The 24717-nt window shown below is 47.6% G+C and overlaps 2 protein-coding genes across 3 annotated transcripts; one reads left to right on the top strand and one right to left on the bottom strand.

The window, feature by feature from the left end:
* Window positions 1-159: 159 nt before the first annotated feature.
* PRADC1 (protease associated domain containing 1) lies at window positions 160-4521 on the bottom strand. Its single transcript, XM_004277075.3, has 5 exons — window positions 4273-4521; window positions 1997-2097; window positions 1362-1471; window positions 914-1081; window positions 160-688 (listed from the first exon to the last, which is right to left on the bottom strand). Exons 1-5 carry the CDS (start codon window positions 4337-4339, stop codon window positions 568-570), a joined length of 567 nt encoding a protein of 188 aa, XP_004277123.1. The 5' UTR covers window positions 4340-4521; the 3' UTR covers window positions 160-567.
* An 893-nt stretch (window positions 4522-5414) lies between these two features.
* Window positions 5415-22145, top strand: CCT7 (chaperonin containing TCP1 subunit 7). Of its 2 annotated transcripts, XM_049696147.1 has the most exons (12): window positions 5415-5575; window positions 10438-10591; window positions 11462-11568; window positions 12946-13071; window positions 13941-13993; window positions 14345-14516; window positions 17724-17888; window positions 18712-18900; window positions 19533-19630; window positions 20029-20161; window positions 20661-20867; window positions 21782-22145. In XM_049696147.1, exons 1-12 carry the CDS (start codon window positions 5570-5572, stop codon window positions 22001-22003), a joined length of 1632 nt encoding a protein of 543 aa, XP_049552104.1. In that variant the 5' UTR covers window positions 5415-5569; the 3' UTR covers window positions 22004-22145. The 2 variants fall into 2 exon arrangements, with proteins under 2 accessions (XP_049552104.1, XP_049552105.1); XM_049696148.1 differs by lacking the exons at window positions 5415-5575; window positions 10438-10591; window positions 11462-11568; window positions 13941-13993 and having other exon boundaries at window positions 13010-13071.
* Window positions 22146-24717: the final 2572 nt, after the last annotated feature.

Below are 24717 nucleotides of genomic sequence, written 5' to 3'. Positions count from 1 at the left end.
CCTACAGGACCTTGGGCAAGTCATGTATCCTCTCTGGGCCTCAGTTTCCTCCCTTCAAAACAAGAGCATGGGACCAGATAAGTGTTTGAAGGCCCCTCCCACCCCTGTGTACTTTCACTCTAGGACACAGTTACAACCCTGATGAGAGGCTTTATTGCTAAAAAGTCAGTGAGGGTTTATTATGTAGTCCTCAAACACCAGCTCCTTATACCATTCCAGCAACTGCTGTGAAAGACCCTGGGTGGGGAGGCTGAAGCCAGGTGGGATGTGACAGGTCTCAGATGGCTCTCAGACCACCTGCTGTTGGCCCCTTTAGTTCCAGACCCTAGCCCATAAGACCTGGGGCCTGGGTCTTGCCTCTTCCCATAGCATGAGACACCTTAGGAGCCCAGGGGAGGGAAGGCCAGTGGTGTGTCTTCCTTTAACTTAGCCAAGGCCCAAGCCCTTTTCATCTGCCTGGCTCCCCCAGTCCCCAAATGCTATCCCCAAGTCCCAAACAGCAGAATTCCTGGATTTTCCCCTTCCCAGCCCAGAGTTGCTTATGGCTGGAATGTGGGACCAACTCTTCTACCAGAAGGTCCAGGGCGGTTGCAGCAGCTCAAAGGTGGGGATGCTGGTGACATTGACTGGGATGGAAATGATGGCCCATGGCAGCCCATGCTGTTCCAGGGAGCGGCGGATCATGTAGCTGGGAGAGCATGAAGAGAGGTGGTGATGGTCACTTTCCTGACACCCCATTCTGCCCCACTGTCCCCATCACTCTGGGAGTTCCAGAGCCTGAGGACTTTTTTGGCCCTCCAACCAGGGCATCCCAAGATGAGGCTTGTGGGTAGGGACTGGTGATTGCCCTTGACCTCCCCGGGTCATGGCACCCAGCTTGGTGCTGATACAGCCAGAGACAAAGAGCCCTCACCCATCTCGGCCAAGCAGGAAGAGGGCGGGGATGTCAGCTGTGCGCTGGGTACTGTCTTGGATCATCTCCACGTAGAAGCTGTCATTGTCAACTGCGTTGTCAGAGATGATCACTGCCCGCCCACCGTGCTCCTGCACCACCCGGGTCTTGGAGAGGAAGGAGCAGCCCCTGGAAGAGGTGGTGATGAGACCAAAGGAAAGGCAGGGTCCTAGCTATCCGTTCCCCAGACCACCACCCTGGGAAGATGAAAGGAGGACCTTGGAGGCTTTTTGATAAAGGCTCACAAGTAAATGGCCAAAGGCTTGGATAATCTTAAGATGTTTCTTAAAGACCCTTAAAAAGATGAATTATTTAAAAGCAGCTATTTCAAAGCATCACCACCAACATTGATCTCAGAATCTACCCTATGCCTGCCTTCCCCTTGTGCCCATGCCTGTCCGCTCCTTACCCCCTCTCCACCAGAGCGATCTGGTCCTGGATGAAGAAACCGTTGCTGAGTTCCCCGCAGGCCTCTGAAGGTTCAGCAGGGACAAGGTGAATCTGCTCATACCTTGTGTGCTGAAAGACATTTAGACAGGTGAGAGTGTGGGGAGACACACCTGCTTTAGGACTGGGCTGACCATCCCATCTTATCAGCTTCTCACAAAGTGTGAGGGAAATGAGGAACGATTTCTGTGTACTGGACACTTGAGCATTTTTACTTAATTCTCACAAAGGTCTGTCTACTCCTATCCCACCCTGCCTTTCCCAGACATAGGAAGGGAAGTTGGTATGGACCCAGAGCGGGGAAGTAACTTGCCTTGAGTCATGTAGCTCAGAGGTGGAGCTAGCAGAGCCCTTGGTTTTTCACTACTTCGTGTCCCTAAGAAGATAGCTTTTCCCTCTGTGGTGCCCAGGTCTGTATTATACCCAGAGGAATAGCTGGAAGCCATTCCTGGCTTTGTAGCCCCTGGAAGACAGCTGGATTCTGCCCCCTTCTCTGTCCCAGCACTCAGGTATGGGTTGAAGCCATGAGGGTCACCTCGGCTTAGTGCGGGGAATGTGGAGACAGGATCAGAGATGAGGGGGCCTCCCTGAACTTACAAAGATACCACCAAAGTCCTTGGCAGGCGTGGCAGTAAAGATGTATCGAATGTCCCCAGGACTCAGCACTTGAAAGTACAAATAATCATGGATGCGTAAGCCTGAAAGGTAAAATGTACAGGTGAGAAGGCTCAAGGGAAAAAAGCTGGTTCAGGTTCAGATCATGGACCCCATGCCTTCAATGGGGCTGGTTAAGGTCTGGGCCCAGAGACCCAGCTTCAGCCAGTTGGTTCCTGCAGGTGGGTAAGATAGAGGTCTGTGCCCTGGAGAGGATAGAGTTGATGCAGACAGAGTTAGTAACCCCAGAGATTTACAGCTGCTGCTGTTGCTGCTTACACAGGTGAGCCAGGAAGACATAGCTCCAGTGTTAACCTCTCTGAGGGTTAATTCATTCATCTTTGCTCTGAAGCAGACTTGGGAATTTCAAGATGGAGATGTGGTAGCCTACGTATAAAGCAACTCTCACCAAAACTTAAAAGTTGACTCTGGTTCCACTGCCATCCTCCTAGTCCAGCCACTATCATTTCTTGTCCTGGCTGTTGCAGCTTTTTAACTGGTCTTTTTTTTTTTTTTTTTTTTTTTTTTTGCGGTACGCGGGCCTCTCACTGTTGTGGCCTCTCCCATTGCGGAGCACAGGCTCCGGATGCGCAGGCTCAGCGGCCATGGCTCACGGGCCAAGCCGCTTCGCGGCATATGGGATCTTCACGGACCGGGGCACGAACCCGTGTCCCCTGTATCGGCAGGCAGACCCTCAACCACTGCGCCACCAGGGAAGCCCTAACTGGTCTATCTTAGCCTCCATGTTTGCTCCCTACGGTCCATTCCCCCAATAACTGCCAGAGATTTTCTTAAAACATCTTAAAGCAAATATGATCATGTCACCACTTCAATACCCTTCAACGACTTCCCTTTGCACTTAAAATCTAAACTGTGGTCTGCAAGGCCCTGCTTGATCTGGCCCTCCAACTTCATCTCTTCCTATGTTCAAGCTACACTGCCCTCCTTTCAGTTTCTTCACATCTGCAAGGCTTCTTGCAAGTTCCCTCACCCTACCCCCACCTCTACCCCTTTATATGGCTCACTTCTATTCATCTACTAGGTCATAACTTAAATGTCACTTAGGGAAACCTGCCCTGTGACTGCCCTCCCCTTATGCCCATTCAAAATGTACTTTTTCTCCAATGACACTTCTAACATCATTTGTAATTATACAGTATTTGTAATTTTTTGTTTATTGTCTATCTCCTGCACTAGGACAAGGGCCTAAGTTTGTAACTTCATTCAATACTGTATCCACATTATCTAACATAGTGGCTAGGATACAGTTGGTGCTCAAAAAGGTTGTTGAATGAATGAACGGCTATTTCCAGCTCTACTGTGTTGAGGAAGGGAATTGCCAGAATAACCAGATATTTCTGGGGTGTGGATCTCTTTAGCACCAAAGTCTAATGATTTACCTGAACTTGAGTCCCTGGTTTCCTTAGCCCAGAGAGACTGAGGAATGTGAAAAGGTGGAAGCTGCTGCCACAGGTCTGTTAGTCAATCAACAAACTATCAAGTCGCTACTGTGTGCCAGCGTTGGGATGGATTGTGGCTTTTGCTGTCCTTTTCTACTGTCCAAAATCAGCCACCCGGTAGAGCTCCACTGGCTTGGCACTGGGCTACATATATGGCCTTTTATCCTGGGAGTGAAGACTTCCCATCGGGTACAGATACACTCCCAAGGAAGCTTTCCTGGATTAGCACTAAGCTTCCCCTCCTCCCCACATACATCTTTGCCTGGCCTTTGCATCTGCTGATCTGTGTAAATCAAGTGTAGGTATACACATGTGCTCACGTACGTATATGGGTGTATGTTTATGTTCTCGTGTAGGTGCAAACAAGTTGGGTGTGTACGTATGTGCTAGTGCCTGTGAACCCACGTGTAGCAATGTGTGGCCCCGTTTACGTATGTGAGTGCTCACGTATCTCCAGCTTGTAGTATCGCTAGTTGCTCCTTGTTCCTCGCCCCCTTCGCCACCTAAGTCAGCGCTAGTGGGGGTAGAGGGAGTCTTACTTCGACGTGGGGGGCTGAGGACTCACAGCCCAGTCTCAGGCCGCACACAGTTCATGTCCCTCGGGAACCACTACCCACTCACTCCAGGCGCCCGTCTCTGAATCTGCCCTGCTCCGAATTCGCGGGGTCCCCAAGGTGACCCGTGGCCCCCGGCCCGAGCCGGGCTTAAGCTGGACCGCCAGCCCCACCCTGAAGCGCAGCCCCGCCCGTTGCCGCTCACCGTGGGCCGCGACGCACGCGGGGAGCCAGAGCACGAGACAACACCAGCCCGCGGCGCCGGGGACCATCTCCAGGGCCCGGCCCGGCGCCGCGCTTCCTCCAGCCGCCCTGCTGCGCGTAGCTCGCCGGACTTCAGCCTGACAGCTGCTCTGGACTCCCGCCCCCAGACCCGCTTACGCCGCCGGTTGGCGCACCGGAACGAGGCCCAGGGCTGATTGGTTCTGACGCCTGCTCGTGTAGCCACATTTGTCGCCCCTGTGCCCTAGCCCACTTCCTATTGGTGGAGAGAAGTGGGGCCGAGGGCTAATTTGTTTTAACTCTTAACTGCAACTGCCGTCCCCGCCCCAACATTTCTCTGATTGGATTCGACTCCGCAGGACCTCGCTGGCTGGGGCGGGGGCGGGAGAACTGCAGGTGGGAGACCCGCAGGACTCGCCTCAGCCGCCGAAAGTCTTGGCCAATCAGCTCGTGAGGTCTCGGCCGGATCCTCCCTGTGGCCGCTTCGCAAGACGACGATTTACCTTCCCCTAGTTGTGTTTTCCTCCTTCCCATCCCCTCTTTGGGAAGGCATTCGTCTAGCGCCCAGGTGGTCTCCGGCGACCCCTGCCTAGTTCTACCGGCGCTTGCGCTCTCATAGTCAGTAGGCTCTGGGGACATAGACTGATGTACACGACCCTCGAGGAAGCGCTGGCCAGTGCCGAGCCAGAAAACGAGCATTGGGGCCAGGTGCCCGTGCCTGTTTATCTACCATTTACTGTACAACTGTGATTTTGGACACCTAACCTCTCAGCCTCAGTTCTCTCATCTGTAAATTGGGCATGATTTCAGTGCCATCGCGATAGCGTTGTGAGGGTTAAATGAGCTCACTTACGTCAAATGCTTACTCAGCAAAAGCCTATTCCGCAGTCAGCGCTCAATAAATATTTGCGTTTATTGCATTCCTTGGGCTGGCGTTTGAGGGGAGAAGGGAAATGGAATTAGAGTTAGTGGGCGACGCGGGCCGAGCAAGGATCCTACATGCTCAAAAAGAATGGCACCATCGAAAACCAGCGACTGACTGTTCCTTTACCACCGCTTCTCGTAAGACGGCTGGCGGAAGCCCAGCCTCTGGCCCTTCTAGCTACGCCGACTCTGTGATAGCGAACCATAGAGTGGCGGAAGCGGCCCATCCCCTTCCTCTCCCTTTGCAACGGCTTGGCGAAGCTTCTGGGGGTTTCTCTGGCGCGGAGGATTGTGGGGTTGCTGGGCGGCCCGGGCGCAGAGAAGAGGAGCAGCGGGACACTGAATAGGCTTCCAAAATGATGGTGAGTGGTGTCTTGCGCATCTGGCTCCATCCGCTGCCATCTGGTCAGTAGCTGGCGCCGCCTGGCCGGGGCCGGTCCAGTAGGACCTCCCCCCCCCCACCGCCCCCGCCAGCCTACTGCCTCGGTCCTTCCCCCGAGCCCTGTCTGTGGGTGATCCCGGCCCGCCGCCGTCTGGTGGGCCCGGGCACGGAGCAGGGGCCCTCGATGAGGGTTGTGTGGGGCTCAAGAGGAGGCTCTGGTCGGCCCGGCTGGGGACTGCAAATCCCAGGGTGCTTCGGGGCCGCGAACCCGCATCGGCCACCCAGTTTTCTGAGCCCCCATAATCATGACCTGGGTTAAATGACTGCGGGTTGAGCGTGCATACGCGGTCGAGGGCCAGACTAGGAAGCTCTGGCTGCCCTGGAAAATGCGGATGTGAAGCGAGTGCTTCCTAGAACCTGCAGAGGCAGCATGGGGACCTTATGTTGGGCCGAGCCCAAGGTCTCAACTGTGGTCTCCCACTGCTCCCCGCCTGCTGCTGCGTAAATGGAAACAGACCTCTCCGCTCGTACTTTAATTAACTCACTCGTTCATTAAGCAAACGCATATTTATTACCTACTGAATGTACCGGGCTCTGTTGGTTGTCGGAGGTCCACCTCCTCAGCCAGGAGAATAGGTAGGGCAGATGGGGACACTGCATCAGAGGTGGGAAGACCCGGCCTCTGACTCCGATCCTGTCTGCGCCTCCAGATGTGACATTAGGCGGCTTTTCTAGTTGGCCACCTAACTCTGGTTCTCGTTTTCTTAAGTTAGGGAGGTTGGTGAATCCTGGAGTGTCTCTGTAGCCCTCCTCCCCTCCCCGCTTCCACGTTGTCCGTTTTTCCATCTCAGCTGCAGATACCTTACGTGGGTCCCAAAGCACCTCGGTGGTGTCTCCTGAGTTGCTGTTGAACAGGGTCAGCTTTTAAGTGTTTGAAGCGAAACCCTAAGATACTGCTCCCTGTGCACTTGGCAGTTCACTCGTTCATTTTAGCCTCTCAATCCAACTCAGTTCTCTGTTCTTTTCCTGCTTCCTCAGTTTATCCCTGACCTAGTAGATGTCAAACTGACCCTTATGAGGTGTTCATTGTGGCCAAATGCCCTGTGAATCCCGCCTGTACCCAAGATAGAAGGAACCTGGCATTAATCTGTATTCCTTCTCCCTTTCATACCACTAGTACTGCCTTTTTCAGTCCATCTTCAACGTTACTGTTCCTGAAGTCATCTTCATCTTGTGTGCAGAGGCAGCATAGTAGAGCAGTGGAGAGTAAGGGCTTTGGAGCTACACTGAATGCCTAGGTTCGTAACTAGCTCTGCCACTTACTAGGTGTGTGACTTTGAGCATGGTATTACATTTCTGGCCCTCAGTCTGTTAAAGGGGATTAAATGAATGAATACATATGAAGTGCCCATCAGGTAGTAACACTCAGCATGTTAGCTAGTCTGCTAGGTGGTTGCTTGCCTTTTCGTCCCTGTAATCCACCTTCCTGCCAAGGCTACCATAAGAGTTTTGGTTGGCCTTTAAAGAACTGGGGATCAGAACCAAGATTCTTCTGACTGGTGATAAAACCCTTCACCAAGAGGCTCCAGACCACCACCTTGGGTTTTTCCTGAACTGACATCTTTTCTGTTTCTTTGCTGTATTGACCAATTATAGCTGTCCTTTTGGTGTGTGAAACTTCGGTCACCAAGAATTCTCCTTGCTGTTATTGAATTGTTACTTGGTATTCTGGAAGCCTTCTGGGATTGAGAGGTAAAAGGGTTCCCCAGAAAGCTCAGTCTTTGGTACAGCCAGAATGTATGCTTGCCTTTGTGGTATTGAGCACTACATGACTTAGCATATGAACACCTGTTGTCTTATAGAGCGTCAAGCTTAATAATGCTTAATAAAAGCTTTTAAGGAGGATGAAGAAGAAGACTATTAAGCTGAAATTACCAAGCCTTCCATGATACCCTTGGCAGATTACTGGATTCTGCTGTTGTTTCTTTACTTGAGTAAAAATGCGGTTGGAAAGTAACTTAGGGACAGAAGCTGGGCTTTCCATAGCAGTGCTTGCCTCCGGGAAACTGACAGAAGAGGACCCATCCTGATTGACCTGGCTTGGCTCAATCCAGCCCTGCCACCTTTCCCTCCTTAAATGATCTCTGTACCCAGCCTGCCATTTATGTAGGGCCTTTAAAGCATAGGGAACTTGGGGACAACGTGGTGAGCTGCTTCCAAGCCCTCCTTGCTTTGTACTTAAGAATTTTCAGTGAATTTAGTATCACCGTGATGCCGATGCTTTTCCAAAAATAACTGACTGCCACCTTATTTCATGGCTTGTATAAAGCATTTTCAAGTGTAGTTGACCCTTGAAGAACTCGGGGGTTAGGAGGCCTGACTCCACTCAGTTGAAAATTTGCATATGATTTAGTCAGCCCTCCATATCCGGGGTTCCTCTGTATCCGAGGATTCAACCAACCTCAGATAGTGTAATACTGTAGTATTTACTATTGAGAAAACATCCAGGTATAATGGATCCACACAGTTCAAACCCATGCTCTTCAAGGGTCAGTTGATATGTAACAGTTGAATTTTCAGCACCAAAAGCTTCTGTATATTGTTTCGTATGTGACCAAATCTAGGCATTCTACACATTGAGATTAGTGTACTCCTTACCTTTGGGAAGCTTGTACTTTAAGATGGATGGCAATATAAACATTGTGCTCAAGAAGGAGCAGAGAGTGTTGGGATCCCCTGTTCCCAATGCTCATGTTAACGGCTGTTGAGAAAATTTGGAAGAATGGAGACTCTGAGGAATTGCTGGCCTAGTGGTAAGCAGGTGGTTTTGGTAGAACGGGGCAGTGTGGCTCTTGTTGGTGGGGGTACAATTTGGAGGTAGAGGGAGAAAAAGTTTATAAAAACATTGGATAAGTTAGCCTTGGAGAGGTGAAAGAATCTGTCAAAGGAAATAGGAAGGGATTAAGACTCAAGTTGGTTTTTGATTTAAAACGTAGGGCTTCATCCGGGGCAGGGTTGGACCAGAGGTGACTTGAGGTTGCCCTGAGGAATGATTTAGCAGGACTGGGAGAAGGTGGGGCCTTTTGGGGGACACAGCTTTCCTTGTGAGGAACCCGAAGGAAAGCTGAGAGTATAGAGAAGCCATTTCTTGCCACCAAACCTGGGATTCTACCATGAAAAGGAAGGAATTTTCCTTCCAGTATTCTTTAAAAAAAAAAAAAAGTAATGTGTGATATGTTTGTTAGAAAAAGTTGAAACAAAACAAAATATCCAAGTGTCAAAACTTTCTTTACTTACCACTCTTACTCATTAGAGTTTGTTGTACATTTTTCCAGCCTGTTTTTATGCATTTGCACATTATATCTTGCCTCTTCTTACCCATTTTCTATAGTTGTTTTTTGTTTTTTTCCCAGTGTAAATTAGACTATGCCATTCCTCTGCTAAAAGCCTTTCCAGGGCTTCCCTTCTTTGTAGGACTAAAATCTAAACTCCTTACGATAGTCTGTAAGTGAGTAGTGACCTGGTTCCTGCCTGCTTCTTCAGCCTCATTCCAGTCTTCCACTTACTCACTACCCTCCAGCTACACTGGCCAAAGGAGTCGAATTTTTAAAGAAACTGCTCAGTTAATGTGGAGTCAGCCTCATGGGTTGCTCGACTTTGTAGTGTGTGAATTCCTGGCTCCTTTTTGTTGGGCTGAAACAGCCCTGTGCTTTCCTATGCCTTCCCTGCTCAGACACCTGAAGTACCCCCTAGGGGTGGACATGGGCAGTGATTTTCAAACTTTATATTGTAACCCACAGGAAAAAATAAATTTCAAAGCATAGCGTAATAGCACTTGCATAACTAACATAACAAAAATGTTGCAACAGTATTTATCCTTAATTTGTTTTATACACATAAAATCAGTCACAAATGCAGGGAAGACTGGGCCTGGTTCATGAGCTCATCTCTGAAGGCACAGGCTTGGATGCAGAGAGAAAGCAGTCTTGTGTGCTAAGCTAAGGAATTACTGTCTGCTAATGGTCACTGGAGCAAAGGTACCTAAGCAGGCGCTTTAAAATAAGCAGATATCCCTGTCTTCCCAGAGTTTCTAAAGCAGTTCCACAGATAAAGCCTCTACGAGAACAGTGACTGTTCTGCAAACCAATGCAAAATAGAGAAAAACTTGTTTAGGGTATCTGGTTGGAGATTAGTCACAAGGAGGCTTTATGGACCCAGCATGAGAGAGGGAAACATTGCTGTACAAATTAGATTTGTTGTCATTTTGTGAGGCGGACAAAGGTGCCATTTGTTTCTCTGCCTAGCCATTTCCCTACACTCCAGCTAAACATCATTGGTAAAGCTGTCTGCCTGGGCATCTCCAGGACAACATCTGAAGCTGTTAGCACCTCATGTTTTGCATCAGTGCCCCATCTACTTCTCTACGATTAAGCTCTAATGCAGATAAATGAATGCTTGCTGGAGGGTGAACACTGAGCATGGCCTGCTTCCTCCTGTGATGTGGCCTAATTCCTTAAAACAGGGAATAAGGTCAGAAGTTGAAAGGGCTATGCTTATGCAGTTGGGCACTGGAGAACACATTATTTGATTTGTTCTTTTTGACTAAATCAGTGCTTCTCAAACCATTTTCTGGCACACCTGCAAGTATGCTATCTCTGGAGGTAGAGGCAGTTTAAGGAATTGATATAGTGGATGGACAGTGGAGGAATGTGGTTTAAAAGGGCCTCCAGATATATTTCTGTTATTGGGGAGATGAGAGCATTTTTCCTCTCCCTCCTTAAGTCTTATGTAATGAATGATTATTTTTTTAAAAAAACCATTCAATTGCTCTTTCTTCTCTAGCCCACACCAGTTATCCTGTTGAAAGAGGGGACTGATAGCTCCCAAGGCATCCCCCAGCTTGTAAGTAACATCAGTGCCTGCCAGGTGATTGCTGAGGCTGTAAGAACTACCCTGGGCCCCCGTGGTATGGACAAGCTCATTGTGGATGGCCGAGGTAAGTCTGCAGAGTTCCTCAGGCCAGTTGCAGAAGAGGAGGCTCCCCCAGAGTGTTTGGGGCTAGCAGAGGTTGGCATTAGAAATCTCACTGCCTTTTTTTTTTTTTTTTTTTTTTTTGCGGTACGCGGGCCTCTCACTGCTGTGGCCTCTCCCGTTGCGGAGCACAGGCTCCGGACGCGCAGGCTCAGCGGCCATGGCTCACGGGCCCAGCCGCTCCGCGGCATGTGGGATCTTCCTGGACCGGGGCACAAACCCGTGTCCCCTGCATCGGCAGGAGGACTCCCAACCACTGCGCCACCAGGGAAGCCCAGAAATCTCACTGCTTTTAAGACCTCTGAAGGATTGCTCACTGTGAAGCAGTTTCTTTTCAGACATTGTCCTGAATCCTGAGCCCCCTGGGAATATATGAGAGAAGCCTGGCTCAGGAGCCTGTTGCCTTGTAGAGAGATTTAGCCTAGAAACACTATGGAATCTTCCGGAGTTGCCTGTGGTCACTCCCATTGGATCATGTTGCCAAGACAAATTCCCCCTTACGTTTTAGTGTATTAATTTACAAGTGAAATACTAGGGTATCAACTGTTAAGAATATCTAAATGATTATTCATTCTTATTTTTTAAAATGTTTTCTACATCCAATAGAGGTGTGCTCTTTGCTCTTCAAGGAAAATCAGGAGTTCATGGTCTTTGGAATGTGTGATTTTAGGTGGCCCTTTTTGCACAGAGCTAACTCTGTAAAAAGATCAGTTCATTCCCACCATGAGCCCCTCTGTCCCATCCCAATAATGTGTATATGGGCTCCAAGTCCAACTAGAAGACAGAATTTAAGAAAAGGTCTTTACATTTTTACTTTGTGTTTGTTCCTTTTAAGGCAAAGCAACAATTTCTAATGATGGGGCCACAATTCTGAAACTCCTTGATGTTGTCCATCCTGCAGCAAAGACTTTAGTGGACATTGCCAAATCCCAAGATGCTGAGGTAGGAAAATCAAGCCTATGTGTTTCAGTGAAACACATGCCTGCTTGCTCCTTTGCTCTCCTTTCTTTAAAAATTTTGATTTTATGTCTAAAATTATAATTTCACAAGTAATTGCTTGCAAAAATATTTAGGTGGAATTAATAGTCTTTTAAAATTCCTGCTGATCCACTGTGTGTGGCTGAGATCTTAAGATCAGGCCTGTGTGCTGTCATTCATTTGAATTGCTCGGTAAATAATTTAACCTCTAATCTGTTGGTTGCCTTATAAGATGGGGCTGGAAACTGTTTCCAGTTTACCTTTCTTTTTAAAAGAAAATATTTTTATGGTGGTAAAATATACGTCGCCTAGAACTTACCATCTTAACGTGTGCAAATCAGTGACATTAACTCGTCTGCCTTTTTCAAAACCATTTCTGACACTGTAGTCTTGATAATAAATGTTGAGAGAGGCAAGTTTGCATTTCAGAGTATTACAGATATGTCCTGAAGTTATATCAAAAGGTCTGTTAGGACCCAGTAGCCTGTAAAACAGTATGGGTTATATAAAATTAAAGTGAGAAGAGTATAGATTTGATTGGTTAATATTTTCAACAAAGGAATACCTTTCTGTTCAGGAATTTGGTGGCTTAAACCCTTCGCCACAGTAACCATTTTTTCTCCCTGAAGTCCCTTATATTATACAGTGGACATAAGTGAATAAAAAATAAGTATCTTCTAAATCAGAGGTTAGCTAGTTTTTTTCAAAAGCTCTTATTCTTAAAAGAGAGAGAGAGAGAGAGAAAGCTCTTATTCTTTTCCTCCTTCATTAAAAATAAGGTTTAGATCCTATCATAGAAAATAGCTATGTAAGAAAGATTAGCAGACTAGTGATCTGCTAATTCCAAATAGTGTTTAAAATAAAAAGGACCTTAGCTGGTCCTTAGAGGTTTGTTTTGTAAACTCCTGTAGTATTTTGTGCTCCTTAAAGAATATTTATCTCATACCTCTTGCTACTATGTTTATTTGTGACATGTGAGCATTGTATTATAAGCATCTCTGGAACTGTCTTACTCATCATAGTATCTTGTCCGTAATAAATAAGTTCTTGGCTAATATACATATATGATTTCATATTCTGGGGAAATTTGTCCAAATCAGCTCTCTTTGGAGAATGGCCTGGCTGGGGAATTAATTTTGTGGCCCAGGACCATTTGATAGGATGAGTACCTATCCACCAACACCTTTCTTCTACTTGTTGCAAAAAGCTGTGCTTCCCAGAAAAGGCTTAATATCCATTTAAACAGTCCCCAGTTTAAATGGGTAGATTGCTTAAAAAGTGGAGTTTTGGAGCTTTATCCCTGAACGTGAGAAAACGTGAATTTACTGTCATCCTTTCCAGGTCGGTGATGGCACCACCTCAGTGACCCTGCTGGCTGCAGAGTTTCTGAAGCAGGTGAAACCCTATGTGGAGGAAGGTTTGCACCCACAGATCATCATCCGAGCTTTCCGCACTGCCACTCAGTTGGTATGGGAGTGCTGGTGAACTTGGGCGCTTTGGGCACCTTTGTATTTCTCTTAGGATACTATCTTTATTGGGGTGTGGAGGGACTGGGAACAAGGTTCCTTGGACATTTTCTGAATTCTGCTGCCTAGGAATCTCAGTTCTACCATTCAGTAGCTTTTGACTAGGTATATTACTTAATCTCTTTAAGCCTCAGGTTTCCTGATAGACTATGATAATAAGCTCTTGGTGAGAGCTGTTTTTGTTTTTATCAAGTACTTCATGGCACATCTTGAGACCTTGCTTTTATTGACCTTTGACTTTCATTCTGTAACCTGGGGTAAGTCAGTTCCTCTATGCCTTACTTTGTCTCGTTACTATCTCTGTTTTGGGGTGGTGGCATTAAAACGAAATCATACATGAGAAGTAAGTATGAACGGATATCTTTTGAAAAAGATGGCTTTGAAAAGATACCATGTTTAACATACAAATATGTGTATCGTATATAACATACCTAATTAATATATAAAGTGCTAAAAGTTGTCACAGGTGCTGTTTGTAAGCCAGAAAATTTGGCCTAATTTAGTGTCGTAGTGTGTTTCCATTCATTTGTTTTAGTGTGTTACCTGCAGATCCAGAGCTGAATCCTGATGTACCCTGATGATTCTTCAGAACTATACCTACTCTACATTTCTAACTTTGGGCATTTTCTAAACTATAGAGATTTATATTTTTCTGGGCAGCTACAAGACTTAGAAATGTTGTTTCAGCTGTGGAGTAGAAATGCTTGAGATTTGGGAGCAGACAGATTAGGGACTAGCAGGAGCGATTGGGACGCACTTCTCCAGTTTGTCTTGAGCATGAGAGACTCACCCAGCTTGTGTTCTTGGCAGGCGGTTAACAAGATCAAAGAGATTGCCGTCACTGTGAAGAAGGAAGATAAAGTGTAAGTTTGCAGTGAACTTTGTCAGACCGTTGACTTCCGTGGCCAAATTGAATGGAGAAGCAAGTGGAATCCCTGCATGGCCTGGGGCTGTTTGGCTCTTGCTAGACCTCTGGCTGTGCCCCAGCCCATGCATTACAAAAGAGGCTGTAGGTTGTAGTTTAAAAGCTATCACTCATAAGGTCTTTGACTGCAAGTCACCGGCTGTCACTGATAATCTGCCCTAAAGATACAGAAGATGAAATTGTTGAGGGCTGAGTTTAGAGACTAGAACAGAAACTATCTCCACATTGCAGTAGAGTCAGGTAAGAGGGGCTTTCAAGGCCTGATGCAGGTCCCACCCTTGTGTCCCAGGGAGCAGAGGAAGCTGCTAGAGAAATGTGCCGTGACTGCTCTGAGCTCCAAGCTGATCTCCCAGCAGAAAGCCTTCTTCGCTAAGATGGTGGTGGATGCGGTGATGATGCTCGATGACTTGCTGCAGCTTAAAATGATTGGAATCAAGAAGGTTCAGGGTGGAGCCCTAGAGGTGAGCCTGCTGTGGCCTCCCTAGGAGGCTCTTGCTTTCACATTGACCCTTCAGACAGCTTGGTGTAGGAGAGCACACGGTACAGGAACAGAGAGAATGCATGTTGGGCTGGAAGGCAGACTGGAGCTGTTCCCCATACTGCTGCTACAGGCTTCTCCTGTAGGTGCATTTTGTAACCTCTGCAGACCTATATTTACTTGTCAGCAGAATGGAAGATTGAACTGGCTGATTTTAAGAATCTCATTGTTAATGTGGGAGGGGGATAGGGCTAGCTCTGATAAATTATCTAAAACCCTCAATAAATATATGAGAAGTACATTTCAGTCCATTCTTCTCCAAGTGATATGGCCAACCTCTCCCTTCTTTTATTCATTAATTTTGAATAGATAATACATAATTCAAACTGTTTAGAATTCCTAAAGGAAAAAACAAATGTCCCCTACACCACTCCTGCCCCAGATACAGCCACCAGTTAACTGTGTGTGTGTGTGTGTGTGTGTGTGTGTGTCCCCGTGTCCCTGTCCATGTCCCTCTTCTTCCAGAAGTACTCTGCATCTCTAAGTACAAATGTAAATATTGTTTTCTTAAACAACTGCTCACTTGTAATACATAGTGTTCTGCAACTTGCTTTTGTCTACTTAACAACATATTTTTTCACTTATTTAAATTTAAATAGAGACATGTTGGCTAGTGGCCACTATATTGCACAGCATAACTATAACTTTTTTCTTTTTTAACACAGAAGTATCTTTCTGGAAACCTTCTTTAATGTTGGTGTCTCCATGTTGGACCTTTCTAGTCTTTGGCCTGCTCTGCTTCTTACTTTACTCTTCCTTGGTGACCTCAGCCTGAGGTGATTTGGACAGGACAAGACCTGCTTGAAATATTATATCCTGGCCCTTTACTTTTTGTTCTTTGAAGTCTTTGGAGGGACTTCTACCCCTCCAAATTGCATTTCATTCTGTCCACCTCCCTCTTCCTCCTGTCATGGCACATGTCAGTGGGATGAGGTTCTCTTTATATAATAAAGCTGTGAGGAATCTGGAGGTCATCTGAGCCATTCCCCATCTTCAGCCCCCACTACCACTCATGTTTCCGCCCATTCTTTGCATCATGGCTTGCCGACTTTGTCTTTACACACTGCTTTGATAGCAATATTCCATTTTCTCCTGGGCCTTCCTACTCCCGTAAACCCTTGAGATTAGACTGGCATTCACTAAACTAGGGGTCAGAACTAATCTTATCTGGTGAGAAAGCCAGGGGCTCCAAACCACACGTATGTTCTTCAGACTGTCCCACATCTCTTAAATGCATGTAAAACCCTTAACACAATACTTGACACACAATTCAGTAAATGGTGGTAGTAATTATTTACTTGTTCTCAGGATTAACTGAAAACTTCCTGATATATATCTTCAGCCTTTACCTCTCTCTTGAGCTTCACACTCCTGGATCTCACTGCTATTGAACTCATTATCTCATCCTCCAAACCTGTAATATTTTCTGTATTCCTTGACATAGCTGCTATCACCACCATTATTCAGTCACTCAACCCAGAAGTCTAGGGTCATCCTTAAAAATATTTCCAATTCCCCCCAACCTGTTGATCACTGTTGTTTCATTTTACCTACCAATCTGTTGTTTCCTAAGTCTGTCTCTTTTACTAGACCATTGTCCTGGTAGTGGTCACTCTTCCTCCAGTCTTGCATCCCCTAAGTCCATTCTATTTTTTGTTGCAGCGTGAAGTTCCCCAGTTTACACTCTGTGTGTAAAGCATTTTGGGGTTCCACATTGTGTACAGGATAAGAGTCAGGCCTTAGCAGAGCCTTTAAGATTCTCCTAAACTGGTCCCTGTCCTCTTATTTTGTATTCCAGCAACTGCAGGTAGCTTTTCATCCCGATTGCACCACACTGCCTCTGTCTTTTGGGAACATCTCTTTCTTTTTTCTGTTTGACTAATTTCTGCTTATCCATCTTGATTCAGCTCAGGCATCACCCCCTTTAGGAGGCTGTGGATTTGAATGATGTAGCAATCTGTTTTACCGATAGGCTACAGTATTATAGACTAGTATTGTAGATTAGCACTAGCAGAGAACATATAGGTCGTTGAACTGAATACACTATTTAAAAAAATTTATTTTTTTGACGTATAGTTGATTTACAGTGTTGTGTTAATTTCTGCTGTACAACAAAGTGATTCAGTTATACATATATATGTATATATTCTTTTTCATACTCTTTTCTGTTATGGTTTACCACAGGATACTGGATATAGTTTCCTGTGCTATATAGTAGGACCTTGTTGTTTATCCATTCTATATATAATAGTTTGCATCTGCTAATCCCAAATTCCCAATCCATCCTCCCCCTTGGCAGCCACAAGTCTGGTTTCCATGTTTGTGAGTGTTTCTGTTTCATAGATGAGTCCATTTGTGTCATATTTTACATTCCACATGTAAGTGATATCATATGGTATTTGTCTTTCTCTTTCTGACTTACTTCACTTAACTGAATACACCCTTCTTTACAGAGTGGGAAATGACTAGGTTTTTTAGTAAGAAAGAGATCTGAGATTTGAACCTGTCTTCTGATACTGCTGAAGCCACTCCCAAGTGCAACATGCTTTCTATTATGCCCTGCTATTAAATCCACCCCACAGCAAGCTCTGTTATGGAACAAGTGGTAGTAGTTCATATTTTGAGGGATCAAGATGGGAATAGCCACAATGATAGCTTGGGAACTGCAGGAAATTTCTGACCCTTAGGACCTTTTGTTTTCATCTCCTGGAAGGAGGAAGCACCTAGGCTACAGCACACAGGTATGTGTGTGCTCGTGTGCAGTACAGGTAGGGAGGGGTATGTGTACGTATGTGTAGAAGACTGGGAGGTGGGGAGTTGGGATCAAAGTTCATCCCTTGGCACCCGCTTTGGAAGTCAGTCTCAGAGAACAGCCCAAACAGGCCTTTACCATGCTTAGTCTCTGCAAGCAAACTGGTTTTCCTTATACTGAAGACACAACCAAAATATGCTCTGTATTTTTCCTAGCTTTTAGGATGATGGAAAAACTTTGTTACAACAGTGAAATAAAAACATGGTTAACTCTTTCAGGTTCACAGAAATGGACACGCATTATTAGTCCAGCACACCACTAACTTGATTTCATTTCATGCCAGTACTGAACTGTTGAACTGTTTGTTTTTTTAAACAGGAGTCCCAGCTTGTAGCTGGTGTTGCATTCAAGAAGACTTTCTCTTATGCTGGGTTTGAAATGCAACCCAAAAAGTACCATAATCCAATGATTGCCCTTTTAAATGTTGAGCTCGAGCTGAAAGCTGAGAAGGATAATGCGGAAATCAGAGTCCACACAGTTGAGGTAGGCCCTACCAGCTGGCAGTGGCATGGAAATGGGCAACATTCTGGGCCATAGCCTTGGGCCTTTGTGGCCATCTTGGGCTTAGCTTTGTTTCTCAGGTACCTTATGGGCTCCTTTCTCCTCCTATCCCCCTAAATATTAATGTCTAAATACTGGGTCCACTTCTTTTCTCACTCTATGCTCTCTCTCAGTGACCTGGACCTGAGGAGGTTTGGATAGGGCAAACATGCTGAAATATTATCCTCTGGCCCCAGGGAAGGGGCTTGCAGGGGCCTCTCAGCTATATAGTGAGCCCAGTATTTTGATTCCTCTTATTTGGGCAGATGTGAACTCTGCCCTTTCTATACTGGGTCCCGTGTTGCAGGGACAGGTGTGCTCCCAACATTGATATCACCAAGGCTGTCTCTGGAGGTAGCAGTGTCACCCAGCTGTAAGCAAGTATTCTTGGAAAATGTATCCCCAACACAGAATGGCCTTTGGGGGAAAGGGTCTTGTCATTGGTAACTCCATGGGTGCAGTGCCTCAGAGGAGCTAGAACTTAGCCGGGCTAAAGTAGGTCTCGCACCGTAGCAAGTGCTAGCTCTGGAGTAGCTCCTAGTCCTGGGTTTACCTTCTGCCTTTGTGTTTGAAAGTTTTAGGTGACTCTTACGTTACCTTATAGGGTCCTTGTATATTTGGACTGAGAGGAGGCTCTTCTGTTTATCCCTGTTAATTCCCAAACAAATCAGTATATTTTAGTTGGCAGGGGTGTGTTATATTTTAACATACCACATAGGCTAACCTCCACTCCAAAGCACCCTCATCCTTTTCTGGGTCTCTTCAGGATTATCAGGCAATCGTTGATGCTGAATGGAACATTCTTTATGACAAGTTAGAGAGGATCCATCACTCCGGAGCCAAAGTCGTCTTGTCCAAACTCCCCATTGGGGACGTGGCCACCCAATACTTTGCTGACAGGGACATGTTCTGTGCTGGCCGAGTGCCGGAGGAGGACCTGAAGAGGACAATGATGGTAACCAAACTTTCACAGGCTGCTTCTTGGTCTTTGTGGCCCCAGGGGGGTTTTCACTTACCCCTGGTGTACTGGAGTGATTGGTATGTGAATCTAGACCTGTCTTCTTAACTCTTTTTGCCATGAAACACTCCAGTTCCAGTGTGTATATGCTCGGTATACAAGAGTTAATCTAACCAAACAAGTCAGGGAAGCTGATTTGTAAGGAAACCTAGCAGTAGGGCTATGATTAGCTGGCTAAACTCCAGGCTGGATGCTTCCGGCCAGGTTTCCTCCCTTTCTTCTTGAGCATCTCACCAAAGATGTTTCAGGTCTAAAGCACTGACCCTGACTTCAGTCGCTGGGCCCAAAGCACCCTAGTTTAGGGGAGGGGGTATTGGGTGAAACAAAGGGTCACCATCTCCTTTTAACCAGGCTTGTTTGCCCCTCGTGTGTCTTAGTTCTGTTTTGTTTTCTCCTCTTCCAGAGGGAGCCTGGAGGTCAAGGGTGAGAGTGGGTCATCCAGTGAGGAGAGCTCCGGGGCACCATGGCAGTCTAACATGGGAATTGGCTTTAAGACTAAGTGGCAGGAAGCTCACTTCTGGCCTCGTGTGAGCCTTCACTGCTAGATGATGTTGTCTTGTGTTCCTCAGGCTTGCGGAGGCTCCATCCAGACCAGTGTGAACGCTCTGTCATCAGATGTTCTGGGCCGCTGCCAGGTCTTTGAAGAGACCCAGATTGGAGGCGAGAGGTGAGCAGTAGTCCTGGGCTTCCTGTTTGCTTAGCTCACGAGACTTGCCTGATGGCCTTCTGCCATCTTTGGGGTGTGCTGTATGTATAGCACATGCTATTATTCTCTTCTGAGGTCTTATATCTCATGGGGCATAAAGAGCTCAGATATAGAGAGTGTTTTGGGAGGGAAGAAGATCAAGTTGGGTCTAAAGTCTGATTCCACATCTTTTATGCCCCTGTGGTACAACCAAGCCCCTGTGGTACCTTCCCAAGAACATGTCTTTAAGAGTGGGCTTGGAGAACCTTAGTGAGGAACAGAAGAGCAGCTGCTGAGTGTTGGGAGGACTTGGTAAGGTTCGAACACAGCAGGTTGGCAGCAGAAAGGAGTTCACAAATATGATTTGACCCTGGGTGTAGGTACAATTTCTTCAAAGGCTGCCCCAAGGCCAAGACTTGTACTATCATTCTCCGTGGTGGCGCTGAGCAGTTTATGGAGGAGACAGAGCGGTCCCTGCACGACGCCATCATGATTGTCAGAAGGGCCATCAAGGTACTAGGCTGGGAGCTTCCAGCCTGCACAGCTCACTCTGCCTCTTGAGCTGATGAGACCCTGGATTTGTGTGGTGATTCCTTCCCTGTATAACTTGTGTCCTTCCATGTGGGGCATGTGGGCCCTGATTCGTCTCACAGATGATAAAGAAACAGCCTCAGTCTCTCAGAATAAGTCATGCTGCCTTAAAAGCTAAGACTTGTTCTTGGGAGCAGCTGTGGAGCTGATAGAGTCAGCCATCCCAGGGATTGTGCCAGTGCCCTCAAGCTACAGGTGACCTTGAAGATGGTCAGAAACCATAAGGTTCACCAGATTGAAGTTGGGATGTGCTAGACAAGGTCCATGTCTGGGCTTCCTGGGGCTTGGGCTGAGGGAGGGAATGTGGAACCAGCCCTCTTTCTGGGCTGGAGGGCCTATTGACTGAACGGCCTAATTTGGCCAGGGCTGGAGCTTAGACCTGGGGACCCCTTGCATTTAGTGGTGGGTCTGGTCTCTGCAGAATGATTCAGTGGTGGCTGGTGGCGGCGCCATTGAGATGGAGCTCTCCAAGTACCTGCGAGATTACTCAAGGACCATTCCAGGAAAACAGCAGCTATTGATTGGGGCCTATGCCAAGGCATTGGAAATTATCCCACGCCAGCTGTGTGACAACGCTGGCTTTGATGCCACAAACATCCTCAACAAGCTGCGGGCTCGGCACGCCCAGGTGGGTTATTCCTCTCCTCCGGGTCCAGGGACTGGGTGGACGGGGCTAGATTCTGAGTGTGTGTTGTGCTTACTCAAGCTCTGTGTGGTCAGCCCAGGTGATAGTGCTGGAACCAAACCCAGTACCAACTGCCTGCCTCCTCTGAGGTCAGAAGGAAAGACCAGTGCTGGGACTGGTGGTTCCAGGGTTTGTTCAGTGCTTCTTCCAAGAGTCTGATCACTCCTCACGGTGCCGTGAGGGGAACCAAAGGAACCCTGTGGCCTTCTGCCTGGAAGCACATACCATGTGTACTGGGTTCCTTGGTGGTGAAGCACTCCAGGGCCCTGCTGACAGCAGTCCAGCCATGGCTCTACCACTTCCAAGTTGTGATCTCTCTGAGAATTTAATTTGTTCATCTGCTGTTTAGCAAATACTCATTTAGAGATGTTTCTTAAATGCTGTCTGTTAAATGCTCAGTGCGGTGACAGCAGCATTAAGTGAGTGACTTAGTTTCTGACTTGTGTTAGAACTTTAAGTAAGTCACTCTCTGCGTCTGTTGCCTTGTCTGTAAAATCGGGACTAATGGAAGCAGTGAGATGATGAAATGAGATAAGGGATTGGAAAGTGTTCCTCTTGAAAAGCCTGGTTTGACATACACAGTCCTCAGGTGACCTGAGGATGGGGCCTCCCTAAAAGCCAGCAGCTTGCCTGGGAGAGGGCCCGGAGGTCTTCTGTGGTCAGCACTTCTCAGGTTGGGGGTGGGGGAGGGGTGGGAAGAGGCTTCCAGGCTCCTGTTGTAATGCCACCTTCCTCAGGGAGATGCCAGCGGGTTCAGAGAACCTGAAGATTCCTAACAATCGAGTCGTTCGGAGGGTGTGCAAGAAGCAATTTGAGAGCAGTTCCATATCACTTTCCCTCTTTTTCTGCTCTTTCAGGGGGGCATGTGGTATGGCGTGGACATCAACAGTGAGGACATTGCTGACAACTTTGAGGCCTTCGTGTGGGAGCCAGCTATGGTGCGGATCAATGCCCTGACTGCAGCCTCTGAGGCTGCGTGCCTTATTGTGTCCGTAGATGAAACCATCAAGAACCCTCGCTCCACAGTGGATGTTCCCCCAGCTGCTGGCCGGGGCCGAGGTCGTGGCCACCCCCATTGAGAGGCACCCCAGCTCTCACTGCAGGCTGCCTGCAGGCTGTGCTCACTCTGTCTTGGTGAAATGGTATTACAAGGAAGGGGTAGTATTTGGCCCACTCTCTTCTCACTGGAGGTTATTTAAATAAAACTTAAAAGACTTAGAATTCATTTTGCAGATTATTTGGGCACAGGAGTTGTACTCATACATGTCTGGACTGCAGCTCACAATTGTAGCTTTATATGTACTCACCCAACAGGTAGAAAAGAGAAAATCATCTTCCCTCTTGGGCTGAGTCCTTCACAGCCTCTAGTCATTGTTGGGCAGAGTGTAGGTCCACTCTGCCAGGGGAGGAGGAGCTCCACCTGAGTAGCCCCTGTCTGGAAGTTTAGCTTTGGTTGTTTTCTCAGTCCTAGCAGTGGCTGGGAGGTGTGGAGTTGCTTCCTTTTCTTCTGACATCACCTTACATAGCCCTGGCCTCGCCTGGCTCTGCTGCCAGGGTTTCTCTGGGTTTGAGTTAAATGCATTACATTACCTTGTCTACCCCCTTCTACTTCCGTATTCTTTTGGCTCAGTCTTTTCATCCCTCTTTTTCAAGATCTTGAGGTTGAGGGCTTTCGGAGGAATGTTTCAGAGAGGACAGATCCTTTCTAAACTCTTGTGACTTCTTAGAAGTAAGTCCATTGAGGAGGAGGCTGAAGGAGCCACCCGGTCTTCTCAGTTCGGCCACCAGTGGTCCTTTCTGCTTTCTTCTGACCAGAGGAAGTTTAGAACAGCCAGCACAGATAAAATCAGCAGTCTGACTGCCTCCTTGTTTATTGCTAGTTCTGAGAGTTGGCCTGCAGCTACCTGTAATTAATAGGAAGCTTCTGCTCCCTAAATCTGGGAAGTGATTTTTTTAAAAAATCTCTTGAGTTCCAGCCAAGTCAGATGAACTCAAAAGCAGAATGGGGGTGGTGGCAGGTCCAGACTTCGGAGTTTGGCATCCCTCCTAACTTGATTGTCTGTAAGTAAATTTTTTTCAGCTCTTCTACCTGTATAACGGTAATAGCTGACTCAGAGTTGTGGGGATAAGTTCTCCTCTACTTGTTTGATGCTAGAGCCACACACAGTTTAAGCCTAAACACCTGTTCTTTTTTCTGATTTTAAATGTTTCAAGACCTGAGTAATTAAATCAGTGGGGCAGCCCCATTTTGTAAAATGGGAAAGTTGAGCCAGACCATGATGGGGAACTGGTCTCCATCAGGCCAAAGTCGGATTGGCTGGCCAGAGCATCCTAAGGTTACCAAGCCAGTGAGGGGATGGGCAAGTGTGTGCTGTTCCTGCTATATTTGTGCTGGGGTTGCCCTTAAAAATGGCTTCTCCTGGCTGAGAGCCAGAAGGGACACCCTGAGGCTCTTTATCTGCCTGCACACGCTGAAAGCTATGGCACGGTCAGTGACCTGCATGGCCTTCCTCCAGCAATGATGTCTACTGTCCTGATACAGGTCTTCCTAATGCTTCAGTTCACCTCACTGATGCCATTCAGATCATCCACCTCCTTCCTACCTCAGTGCTGGCTGAAGGAATGTTTGGTGACAGACTGGGAAATGTGGCCACCTACCATTTACTTCCCTGAGGCAGATACGATTCCAGTTTCACCATCTTTTATTGGATACAGAGCCACAAATTCTGATGCCCATCTGAGTCCTTTTAAATACATACGCTCGGGTACATTCAGCAAAGGGCATCTACGGATGATGTGGGGCAGAGTGCTGGGATGGTGATGCCTGGGTGGGTGGGGCAGAAAAGTGGGGCCAGGGAAGGCCCCCTAGGGGCTGGAGGTACTGGCGCCACTTCGGAAACAAAACCAAAAAAACGCTCTCCACCCCTCTGCCTGATGTGCTCGGGGTGAGGGAAGCTCCATTCTCCCAGCTCAGGCCCACTGCAGCCTGGCTGTGCAGGGAAGGCAGAGCCTGGGGCCAGTTGTGGAGGTCCCCGCCAGCAGGGCTCACTAGAGCCAGGCCTACTGGCACTAGCCATGAGGCGAGTCTGCCCCTGCATGCAAGACCCCTGCCAGGGCAAAGCTGAGGCCTGGGGCCCTGCCAGCAGTGGCAGACAAGGCTCGGACTTGTGGCGGGGAAGCCTGCCTGATTGTCGGGGCAGTCTTGGGACTGGCCAGGGTCCCAAGGGGTTGGGGTCAGACTAGGAGCTGGTTGCCTCAGTTGGCCCTGGTATTCTGATCTTCACCCAATCCTAAACCTTATCCTCAGGCAAGGCTGTAGATGCACACACTTGTCCGGGAATAAATACACACACAATACACAGCAATATATACAGAAATGGGGCCTGGGACAAGGCTGGGTGAGAAAGCACAGCCACCAGGGGTAAAAAGAGAAGTGCCAGGCCCCTGGGGGAGGGAAGTTGCACTCATCAGGGGCTGATGGGCTGGGACAGATCCCATTGGTATGAGTTAACTCCTCTGGGCACTTGGGCCCTGCACCCAGTCACCATCTCTCCTGTTTTCACCCCAAGTCCACCAGGAACTGGGTCTTTGGCACCAATAGTCCCTCTGGAAAGATCTTCAACTTAGCGCCCAAGAGGGACTGGGGCATGGGCAGCTCCCCACCGGCAGCCCAGAGGACTAGAGACCAGGACCAGGGGGACAGGCGGGACCCAAAGGCAAAGGACAGAGTCAAACCTTGGAGCAGCAGGCCTTGGGAAGGAGGTGGCGCTTTTTTTTTTTTTTTTTTTTCCCC

Source organism: Orcinus orca, chromosome 13, assembly GCF_937001465.1.
Source record: "Orcinus orca chromosome 13, mOrcOrc1.1, whole genome shotgun sequence".
NCBI lineage: Eukaryota > Metazoa > Chordata > Mammalia > Artiodactyla > Delphinidae > Orcinus > Orcinus orca.
The sequence above is the reverse complement of the archived record's forward strand: the minus strand, read 5'-3'. Positions and strand labels throughout refer to the sequence as shown.

Coding starts and splice junctions, on each gene's coding strand:
- PRADC1 (XM_004277075.3), bottom strand. CDS start 4,339: ATGGTCCCCGGCGCCGCGGGCTGGTGTTGTCTCGTGCTCTGGCTCCCC. Junction 2,098..4,272: donor CGCGTGCGTCGCGGCCCACG/GTGAGCGGCAAC, acceptor TTTACCTTTCAG/GCTTACGCATCCATGATTAT. Junction 689..913: donor TTCCTGCTTGGCCGAGATGG/GTGAGGGCTCTT, acceptor ATGCTCTCCCAG/CTACATGATCCGCCGCTCCC.
- CCT7 (XM_049696147.1), top strand. Junction 13,994..14,344: donor GTGAAGAAGGAAGATAAAGT/GTAAGTTTGCAG, acceptor CTTGTGTCCCAG/GGAGCAGAGGAAGCTGCTAG. Junction 18,901..19,532: donor ACCTGAAGAGGACAATGATG/GTAACCAAACTT, acceptor TGTGTTCCTCAG/GCTTGCGGAGGCTCCATCCA.